The sequence below is a fragment of the Chinchilla lanigera genome, unplaced genomic scaffold, assembly GCF_000276665.1.
Source record: "Chinchilla lanigera isolate Chin_1 unplaced genomic scaffold, ChiLan1.0 scaffold00102, whole genome shotgun sequence".
In the NCBI taxonomy this organism is placed as follows: Eukaryota; Metazoa; Chordata; class Mammalia; order Rodentia; family Chinchillidae; genus Chinchilla; species Chinchilla lanigera.
In genome coordinates, this window is record NW_004955503.1 from 7,603,085 (window position 1) to 7,614,228 (window position 11,144).

Below are 11,144 nucleotides of genomic sequence, written 5' to 3' on the forward strand. Positions count from 1 at the left end.
TTTGGTGTTGGCGCCATACTAAAGGAGGGCAGGTTGTAAGGGGTGAATAGGGAGCATTGCTTTTGAAGTCTAAGAGGAAAAGAAAGGATTCCTCAAAGATGCCGGGAAGACTACAGCCAAGGCCGGGGAGTGGGTGGGGGATACAGGCCCTCCCTGGTAACCAGAGACCAGTAAACTCCAACCGCAAGGCGGTGATGCCACTTGTGGGCTCTCAGATTGGAGAAGACTGCGATGAGTGACAGGGTGGTGCTCAGTGGGGCACCGCGTACAGATTGGGGAAAGGGGGGGTCTTGTGCGTACGGACGAGGAGGGGGCGTCCTGTTGACAGCCTGCCGGTCGGTGGGGGGTTGTGGGGAGGAGGGCTAACGATGACGCGCGGGCCTCACGTGACCCCGAGCTGCAGAGCGACGCAGCCTTCGGTGCAGTCGTCACTCTAGTCTAGCTACCAGCTCACCGCTGCCCTGCGCACGGCGGGCTGGCATTGGGCCTGGGAACGCGGAGCAGGTAATGGCCCCAGGGCCCGCGAGACGCGGCCAGGCAGCAGCAGCTTGCTGACCCTGCGGTAGTATGGGGACCGGACGTTAGGGGATAGTCTATGCTAGCTAAAGTTCAAGGAGCCTTGGCCTCTTATTCTGAATCGCCGGTTCCCAGCTAAATCTGTGCAGTGGAATCCTAGGCTTTGACAGGGCGACTGGAGGCGATACTGTGTCAATAGGGAAACACAGATTGAGACGTCCGTCCTCTGTAACTCTAATCACTGGCCGCACATGTCCGCTAGCTTCCTGCTCATTTGAGAGAAAGGGACTCGCCACGGTGGCGTTTGCAGAGAAAATGGTGGGCCACAGTGACTGGACGGCGGGGTTGGTAGGGGTTCTGTCTCACAGGGAGGGGAAAGACATTTGACAATCGGGTCCCTGAATCTGTGAAAGTGAGTATTGGAATCTGTGGTCTGGGTGTCGGTATAAGAACTCAGTACCTTTACTCTCTCCTGTTTTTTTGGACAATAGTTTGGTGTAGCACTGAGATGAGGCCAGAAGAAGAAGAGAAAACTGCACAGGATCCATGAAGGTGAGTTGAGCATGGACACCGAGTCGTTGAAGTTCTGTATGAATTCAGGCACTGATATCTGATTGTAACATGGAGTGGGGCTAGCAAGGGAACTTTCCCTAAACTATGTTTCCTTACCGAGCTTCAGAATTTAAACTTAAATTGTATCTTGAAAATCAACAAAGACAAAACTTTTGTACGGATCATTTTATTTGTACTTCAGATAATACTGAGAAAATACAAATTATATCAAAGAATATTACCTTTTTCTGAGATAACCTTTAAGCAGAAAGGTAATGATTTTGTAGTAGCAAAAGTCCTGTCCTCTACCATGTCTCTTCTAGAGACTCCTACAAATGGGTTTTAGGGAAAGCAGATGGCTGTAGGCTATGACTCAAGAGTCATGGCATCTGGGGGCTTCCGTTTCTTCTGTTGTCTTCCAGTTATTGAGATACTCCCACTTACCTAACCATTGTTGTGAAGAAAGTGGTGGGCTTTTGGAGGAAATTCTTAGGACTCCACAGGTGGTTTTAAAATAATTTGCCTCCTTTTACTTTATTTTAGAATAAACAATAAACCTTTATTTTACTTTAAAATAATTTGCCTCCTTTTACTTTACTTTACCTTTCTGCTTTTTCTACCCTGCCCATTTTGGTACAAGAGAAGCCCTAGATTCTGTCAGCTAGAAATGGGTCTCTAAATCCAGAAAGGCATGTGTGAGGACTCGTGTGTTAGATGTCAGGATATCGCAGCTGCTCAACATTCATCCTCCCCCTTTTTTGTGTGTGTTCCTAGATTTTCTTGTGGTCTTTCAGAAGAACTGTTTACCACTGGAAACAAGGGAAAGAGAGGGAGACTGGCCTAGAACAGTGGAAGTTGTGAAGGTGGGCAGTACCTGGGGGTGACAAGAGAGGGTGGGCTAAGCACATGCTTGAGACTTGAGCAGGTCTCAGTGCAGGGCGCTTCTGCTGCTTCTACAGTCTTCCAGGTTTCAACAATACTGACAAAGTCCCTATCGATTACAGTGCAGCAAACAGTAGGAATATTAGGATGACTAGGGTATGATGGAAGATTTAAGGAGGGCATCACAGGATGAGACACATTAGTACACTGAACCTGGAACCTAGAAAGGCAGACATCAGGACAGGAATTAGAGTGCTTGTTTATTCTACCCAGGACTCAGTTTTCCTAAAATCCTACTTGTCTACTTGTCCATAGACCTGCCTGCTTGTGTGCAGCAGAACTCAAGATCACTGGAAGCAAAGAAACAAAGAGAAAAGTGCCTCTGATCAGTATAGACTGGTAAGATGGTGAGGACTTCCTGGGTAAAGCTCTAGGGTCGGGTAGTGGAACAGTGTGCATCCTTTTTTTTTTTTAAACTTATGTGTGCTGCTGAAGCAAGCCTAGCAGTGTGTATCCAATAAAGGCCAGAGTCCAGTCTGGAGCATGTTCAGCCTCACACTTTACAGACACTTTTCCCATCATCTCTGTCACTTATCTCAAACATTTCCCTTATTTCTGGTGCAGGGAAAAGAGTGTGACAGTACCTGGTGTACTGGAGTGAACTGAGGGAGTAAAAAGATAGTTTGTTAATAGTATATCTGTCTTATTAAGAACAAACTCTGCTCTTATCTGTCCCTCCCTTTGTCTATCTGTCTCTAGGTTCAATGATCTCATGAATTTACATAAGGTATATCACCAAGCAAGAGAAGAAAAGAGGAGAGAACTTGCTTGAATCACTTCAGGTTGGTATGAGGGTTGAGACCTATAGGAGTAATGGTGATCAGAGCAGGTCCAGCAAAGATCGGTGTCTGAGGGCTTCTTGATTTCTCCTGTCAACACCAGCCTTCCCGCCATCCTTACTGCTGTTCACTTGGTGTATGAAAGTACCTTGGGGGAAAATTTGGGGGCCTTGGGGAAGGTGGAGAGAGGATGAAATAAGGGGTAGAAAGCTCACCAATCGTTCTCTTCTCCCATGAAGCACCTTTGCTACCTTTTCCTGTTTCTGTTTATCTATCTGTATGTTACAGCAGGTTTAGAAGAGAAATTTTTGTTCATTTCCTTCTTCCACTTCTAGGTCCACTTCCAGTGGCAGCTGTCCTGGCCTTTGTGTGGCTGAAGACCAGCGCGCTCATAGATCTACACTCAAGCCTATCACCTTCTTTCCCCAGCCCAAGTGAGCCCCCTGTACTTTGTTTGTACCTTCTGCAGGGGTGATTACATGGGCCGTGTTCAGGAAGTGGGCTGGGCGACTGCAGGACTGGCGATCTGGGCTGGCACATGCTACTACCTTTACAGATTAACCAAAGGAAGAGCTCAGAGTGTGACGAGACTTGCCAGAAATGGGTCCAGAGTCAACATGGAGACTGTGGTTGGGGTACAAAACCAGACCTTGGCGATGAGTGAAGCCATGGCTGGGGTGGAGATTGAGACTAGACCCAAGGACAAGACTGAAGCAAAAACTGAAGGAAATGAGCCTGGGGCTGAAGAAGAGACCAAGGTTACTACTATAGAGGGGTCCAAAGCCAACTCTCAGTCCAAGGCAATGGTTGGGGCAAAGACAGAGGCTCAATCTGAGGCCGAATCAGTGGCTAGAACACTGGTCATGGTAGATGCAGTGACTCTGACTGAGGCCAAGGTCAAAGCTAGGGAAGTGGCCACGAAAGAGGCAATGACTCAAACTGATGCTGAGGCTGGGGAAATAGTAAAGAAAGAGGCAGTGACCCAGACCAAGGCTAAAGCTTGGGCACTGATCTCCAAGACAGAGGCCAGAAAAGAAGCAATGACCCAGACCAAAGCTGAAACTCGGACATTGGCTGAAAAAGAGACTGAGATTAACAGAGTAATGGTAACACAGAGTGAGGTTTTGGCAGTGACCAAAGAAGTGGTCAAGATTGGAACCATGAACAAGACTGGAATTGTGGTTGAAAGCAAGACAAGAGCCCTGGAAGAGACAGTGAGTGTGGTTACAACTCAGTCTGATGGTAGGCTTGGTACCACAGTTGATGCTAGGAAAAATCATAACGGCATGTCCAGGGCAGTGGCTGTCATGGATGTTAAGTCCTGTGCAGAGTCCCAGGCTGTGGCCAAGATGCAAGATGACGACATGCCTGCTGCTGAGGTTGAGGACAAGGGGAATCTCAAAACCATGCCTAAGGCAGGTTCTAAGGTTGATACAAGGGCTTTTCCTCAACCTCAAATTGTTGTCAAGACCCAGGCTGAGGCCATGCCTGGGACAAAGGTTGATATGGAGGCTAATATCACCACCATATGTAAGGCAGAGCTGGGGACAAATGTGAGAGCTTGTATAATCCAGCCTCAGACTGTGGCCAAGAAACAGGCTGAGGCAATGTCTGGTGCCAGGGTTGATGGGAGGGAAAATACCACTGCTGTATCTAAGGCAATGACCGGAGCTGTTGTACAGGCTGCTTCTCAGATTCAAGCTGTAGCCTGTGCTCAGCCTGAGTCTATGCCTGATGCCAGGGTTAAGGGCAGAAGCAATCCCAATGGCATGGTTAAAGCAGGCGCCATGACAAACATCAGGACAAATTTGCAAGATGAAGCCTTGCCTGATAATAGCCATAAGACCAGAAGCATTCCCAGTGTCACGATTAAGGCAGGAGCTGGGATGGACATGTTGTCCAGTACCCAGGCTCAGCCTGTGGCCAATGTCCAGAGTGATGCCTTACCCGATGGTAGAATCAAGACTAAGGGCACTGTTAACGCCGTGATTAAGGAGGGAGCCCAGGCTACAGCTCAGAACCAGGGCGAAGCCTTACTTACTACTAAAGGTAAAGCTAGGGGCAAAGCCAAAGCCAAGTGTAAGGGAGGGGTTGGGCCAGACCTGAAAACCTGTTCACAATCGCAAGCTGGGACCAAGACACAAGCTGAGGTCTTACCTGATTCCAGGGTTGATGGTAGGGGTGATTCTAACGCCATTTCTAAAGCAGGGCCTAATAGGACTGGTGCTCAGCTCCAGGCTGTGGTCACTTCCCACGGTGATGCTTTGCCTGGTACCAGGAATAAATTGAAGAGCTGTCCCAATGCTGTGCCTAAGGCAGAGGCTGTGACAGCTACCGCAGACTGTGCCCAGCCCCAGGTTTTGGTCAGTTCCCAGAGTGAAACCTTGATTGCAGCCAAGAATAAGTCCAGGGGCAATCGCAACGTTGTGCCTAAAGCAGAGACTGCGGCAGCTCCAATAGGCTCTGCCCAGCCCCAGACTGTAACCAGTTCCCAGGGTGAGGCTTTGCCTGGTGCCAAGAATAAGGTTAAAGGTAATCTCAGTGCTACACCTAAAACAGAGACTGTGGTGGGTGTGACAGGTTCTGCTTTTCCCCAGGCTTTGACCAATTCCCAGGGTGACATCTTGACTGGTACTAGGGCTAAGGTCAAGGGCAACCCCAGCACTATGCCTAAGCCAGAGGTTGGGGTGGGTATAACAGACTCTTTCCGGTCCCAGACGGTGGCCAGTTCCCAGGATGAGACCTTGCTTGGTGCCAGGAGTAAAGTCCGGGTTAATTGTAATATACCTAAGGCAGAGGTTGGAGCGGGTACACTGGGCTCTTCCCAGTCCCAAACTGTGGTCAGTTCCCAGGGTGAGATCTTGCTTGGTGCCAGGAATAAGGTCAAGGGTTGTCCCAGTACTATGCCTAAGGCAGAGGCTGAAGCAGGTATAGTGAGCTCTTCTCAGCCCCAGGCTCTGACCAGTTCTCAGAATGAGGCCTTGCTTGGTGCCAGGAATAAGGTCAGAGGCAATTCTAGTGCTGTGCCTAAGGCAGGACCCCAGAAAGGTACAAAAGTCTCTGCTCAACCCCAGGGGATGGTCAGTTCCCCTGAGGCCTTGCTTGGGGTAATGGGCAAGGCTATGTCCAGGTCAGAGGCAGAAGCTACAACAGAAGCTAAGGTCTGTGCTCAGCCTCAGGCTGAGGCTGGGGCCGCGCCCGCTTCAGAGAGTGAGGGGGGGCCAGATGCTCAAGCCTGCAGAAAAACTCAGCCTAACGTTCATGATTATTATTGGAATGGGATTGGTGTTGAGGATTGGATTGCTGCTGAACGGTGGATCAAATTTAGGTTTCAGGCCATGGATGGAGACTGGGAGAATAGTGTGTCATGGGCTGATGATAAGAATGAAACCAGTATTGGGTCTTGGAGTGGGACTGGTGACAAGAGTGGTACTGTTAGTTCTTGGACTGTGGCTTGTGATGAGACCACCATTAAGTCCTGGGCTGGGGCTAGGGCTGAGAATGAGGTTGCTCTTGGGTCCTGGGCAGGAGCTGGGGACCAGGCCAGTGGAGGGCTCTGGGCTGCAAGTCAGGTTAGTGAGGCATCATGGACAGGGGACAAGGTTGGGGGTTCCTGGGTACAGGCTGAGAACAAGGCCGTTGGAGGATCCTGGACTGGGACTGAGAACCAGGTTAGTGGGGCCTCTTGGGTTGTCTCTGGGAACCAGGCCATTGCAGGGCCCTGGGCTGTGGGTCAGGTGAGTGAGGTGCCTTGGCCTGGGGTCCAGGCTGCTGGAGTGTCCTGGGTTGTGGACCAGGCTAGTGGAGGTTCCTGGACTGTGGCCGAAAACCAGGCTAGTGCGGTGTCTTGGGCAGGGGCTGGAAATATAGTTAGTATTGGGTACTGGACTGGGGCTGTGGACCAAGCTAATGCAGGATCTTGGATTGGGGCTGGTAATCAATCTGGCAGTGAGTCCAAGCCTAGATTTGAGGATCAGGCCAGTGAGAAAAGGTCCTGGGCTGGGGCTGACGGTCAGGCCAGTGGAGACTCCAGTTTGGTACCTGAGAATCAGTCCAGTGGAAGGTCTTGGGCTGACACTGCAGACCAAGCCAGTAGAGGGTCAAGGCTTGGGCCTGTAGACCAGTCTAGTGGTGCATCTTGGGCTGGTGCTATGGAACAGGCTGGTGGTGGATCTACATCAGTTTCTGAAGACCAGCCCAGTGGTGCACCCTGGCCTGGCACTAGCAACTTGGCCAGAGGTGGGTCCTGGACTGGGACTGGTGATCAGTCTGGTGGTGGATCCAAGCCTAGTTTTAAGAATCAGGCCACTGATGAAGGATCTTGGGCTGGGGCTTTTGGCCAGGCTGGTGGAGTGTCCAAGTCAGAGCATGAGGATCAGTCCAGTGGAAGATCTTGGGCAGATTCTGGAGATCAAATCAGTGGAAGGTTCTTGGTTGGAGTTGTGGACCAGGCCAATGGAAAGTCCCAGGCTAGTCCTGGGGATCTGGCTGGTGGTGGGGCAAAGCCTGTGTTTGAGGATCAGGCCGGTGGAGGAGGATGCTGGACTAATGCTGCTGGGGACCAGCCTGGTAGAGAATCTAGGCTGGGCCCCAGGGAGCAGTCCAGTGCAGATTCCTGGTCTGGCACTGGAGACCAGGCCAGTGGATGGTTCTGTGCTTATACTGGCAGTCAGATCAGTGGGGCAGGGTCTTGGGGTGGGACTGGTGGTCAGGATGTTGGAGTTTCCAGGCCAGGGCCCATGAACCAGGCTAGTGGTGGGTCCTGGGCTGGCACTGGGAGTCAGATCAGTGGAGTATCCTGGGCTATGCCTGGGGTTCAGGCTGGTGGCTGTTCCAAACCTGGATTTGGGAATCAGGCCATGGCAGCAGGGTTCTGGGCTGGTGCTGGGAACCAAGCTGGTGGAGGGTCCAGACCAGGGTCTGAGGGTCAGTCCAGTGGAGGAGGCTCCTGGCCTGGGACTAGTGTTCATGTTATTGGAGCATCTAGACCAGATTCCGCAGACCAGCCGAGTGGTTCATCTTGGGCTGGCATTGGAAGTCAGGTCAGTGGAGGGTCCTGGGTTGGGCCTGGGGATCAGGCTGTTGGTTGCTCCAAACCTGGATTCGAGAATCAAGTCCGTGGAGGAAGTGCCTGGGCTGGTGCTGGGGACCAGACCAATGGTGTATCCTGGGCTGTGTCTAGGCCTGGGAATGAGACTACTGGAGGGTCTAAGGTGGGTTCTGAGGACCAGGCCAGTGGAAGATTCCTGGTCAGTGCTGAGGTGGAAGCCAATGAAGGATTTTGGTTTGGGCCTGGTAGTGAGGCCTTCATTGGGTCTTGGTGCTGGACTGGGGAGGAGGCTGGTGTTGTGTCCAGGCCTGATGGCAAGGATGAGGCCAGTTCCGAATCCGCATCAGGGCCTAAGGAAGAGACCACTGTTAGCTCTGAGCTGAGTGATGAGAACAAGGCTAGTGCTGGACCCAGGATCAGATCTGAGGAGGTAGCTTATATGGGTTCCTGTGTGAAGGCTGAGTCTGGATCTGAGACTGGAGCTGCAGTTGAGGCTGAAGCTGGAGCTGAGGCTGAGGCTGAGGCTGAGGCTAAAGGTGAGGCTGAGGCTGAGGCTGAGGCTGAGGCTGAGGTTAAACGTGAGGCTGAGCCTGAGCCTGAGGCTAAAGGTGAGGTTAAGGCTGGGGCTGAGACTGAAGCTGGATCTGAGGCTGAGGCTGAGGCTGAGGCTGGGGCTGAGGCTGGGGCTGGGGCTGAGGCTGAGGCTGAGGCTGGGGCTGAGGCTGAGGCTGAGGCTGGGGCTGGGGCTGAGGCTGAGGCTGAGACTGAGGTTGGAGCTGAGGCTGAGGCTGAAGCTGAGACTGGGCCTGAGGTTGGAGCTGAGGCTGAGGCTGGAGCTGGGGCTGGAGCTGGAGCTGGGGCTGAGGTTGGAGCTGAGACTGGGCCTGAGGTTGGAGCTGAGGCTGAGGCTGGAGCTGAGACTGGGCCTGAGGCTGGAGCTGGGGCTGAGGCTGGAGCTGGGGCTGAGGTTGGAGCTGAGACTGGGCCTGAGGCTTTAGCTGAGGCTGAGGATGGAGCTGAGACTGGGGCTGGGGCTGGGGCTGGGGCTGGGGCTGGGGCTGAGACTGAAGCTGGAGCTGAGGCCATAATGGGGTCTTGGCCCTGGGATGGAGAAGTGACCACTAAGGGGTCTGGGCTTCGGGCTAAGGAAAAGGTTGGCATATGGTCTTGGGCTTTGGCGCGGGATGTAGACGAGGATGAGCTAAGTGGCGCGTCCAGCCCTGATATTGAGGAGATCAGCTTAAGGTCCTTGTTTTGGGCTGAGAGTGAAAACAGTCATGAGTGCAGATCCGAGAGTGGAAAAGATATTAATTTTGAGTCTGGGGTTGAGGATGAGGAGAGCATCCAGGATCAGTATGAGGCAAGCATCATGGATCAGTTTGAAGCTACTGATGGAGTTGATATAAGGTCTTGGTTCTGTACTGGTAACGAAAGCAGAAGTGAGGACAAATCGACACCTAAGGCTAACGCTAAGAAGTCAGCAGAGTCAAGAGGGACATATCCATGCATGGTCCCTGGGGCAGGAATGGGCTCGTGGGAGGGAGCCACGATCTGGTCAGAAGTGAAGTTTCCACACCAAAACGAGGCCAGTTTCCCATCTGGGGATGAGTTCAGACAGCAGAACAGGGCTGGGGAGAAAGCTCGACCCTGGTCCTGCCGTTGTAAACATGAAGCTAACATGGATCCCCGAGATCTTGAAAAACTCATTTGCATGATTGAGATGACAGAAGATCCTTCTGTTCATGAAATAGCTAACAATGCTCTATATAACAGTGTGGATTATCCTTATTCTCATGAAGTTGTTCGTAATGTAGGTGGGATCTCAGTTATCGAAAGCTTGCTGAATAATCCCTATCCAAGTGTTAGGCAGAAAGCTTTAAATGCACTGAATAACATCTCAGTGGCTGCTGAAAACCATAGAAAAGTTAAGACATACTTAAACCAGGTATGTGAAGATACTGTCACCTATCCCTTGAACTCAAATGTGCAACTGGCTGGACTAAGATTGATAAGACACCTGACTATAACTAGTGAATATCAGCATATGGTTACAAATTACATTTCAGAATTTCTTCGTTTGTTAACAGTGGGAAGTGGAGAAACTAAAGACCACGTTTTGGGGATGCTTGTGAATTTCTCAAAAAATCCATCTATGACAAAAGACTTGCTCATTGCTAATGCACCAACATCTCTGATTAACATTTTTAGCAAGAAAGAGACAAAGGAGAATATTCTTAATGCTCTCTCACTATTTGAGAATATAAATTACCATTTTAAAAGGAGGGCAAAAGCATTTACCCAGGACAAATTCAGTAAAAATTCCCTTTATTTCCTATTCCAAAGACCAAAAGCCTGTGCTAAGAAACTTCGAGCCTTAGCAGCAGAATGCAGTGACCCAGAGGTGAAAGAAAGGGTTGAGATATTAATAAATAAACTCTGATTAATTGTATGTTCCCAAATAAATGTGAGTAATATTTTGCTTTTGCAGCCTGGACGTGATGCACATTGTAAACTGCATTAGAACATCAAAACCGATGTTATGTATGGTGGTCCATAAATGAACCATTGTGTGAACACCAAATGAATTCAAACTTGTACTCAAAATACATGTCAATTTTTATCTTGTGTGGATTGAGATATTTTTAGTATGCTTCATGAGCAGAAACTGACCTGATTCTTCATAAGCAAGGTAATTTTTGGTCCTTTGTGTGGACTTATGTTTATACATTTTAGATTTTATATTTATGTCATCAATAAAGTTGTGTGTTTAAGCAGAAACAAAAAGACATTGTCCTTGTCCTTGAGTTTACAATGTTTGAAAAGAAAAGATATATGGACACAAAAAGTATGAAATCAGGGGCCTCCAATCATTGCCAGATAATTCCCAAAGGTGCTTCAAGGCAGCAAAACTGCTGCACATAAAGGTGCTCAGAGAAAATTTTACAGAAGAGTGGAGACGTGAAATAAGCCGGGTTTAAAGAATAAGATGCAAAAGGGCAGAGGGCATTCGAAGAGAAAAAGTGATGGAAGAAAGGCAAAGAGGTGGGAATTTTGCTCCAGAGAGAAGTCTGGTCTGCCTGGAGTAGAGAGTATGGAGAGGAGAGGAGGGGGATGCGGGTGGAGTCAGTGTTTGAGGGACGTCCTGTTCTCCTTTTCTTGGAGCACTTCCAGTTGCTGAACTGGGGTGTCTGAATATTACCACTCTCTGGCCCTGGGAGGCAACAAGGCCTTTCATGAGCAGAGGAGTGACGGGATGAAAGGAAAACAGTATGGTTGCTTTGTGTGTAGGATGGGTCTGAGTTGGG

The 11,144-nt window shown here is 50.2% G+C and overlaps 1 protein-coding gene across 1 annotated transcript; it reads left to right on the forward strand.

Moving 5' to 3' along the window:
- The first annotated feature begins 310 nt into the window (after window positions 1–310).
- Armcx4 (armadillo repeat containing, X-linked 4) lies at window positions 311–10,627 on the forward strand. The gene is made up of 7 exons (XM_013505860.1): window positions 311–504; window positions 1,008–1,068; window positions 1,843–1,931; window positions 2,266–2,349; window positions 2,710–2,792; window positions 3,125–8,290; window positions 8,759–10,627. Exons 6-7 carry the CDS (start codon window positions 3,269–3,271, stop codon window positions 10,277–10,279), a joined length of 6,543 nt encoding a protein of 2,180 aa, XP_013361314.1. The 5' UTR covers window positions 311–504; window positions 1,008–1,068; window positions 1,843–1,931; window positions 2,266–2,349; window positions 2,710–2,792; window positions 3,125–3,268; the 3' UTR covers window positions 10,280–10,627.
- Window positions 10,628–11,144: the final 517 nt, after the last annotated feature.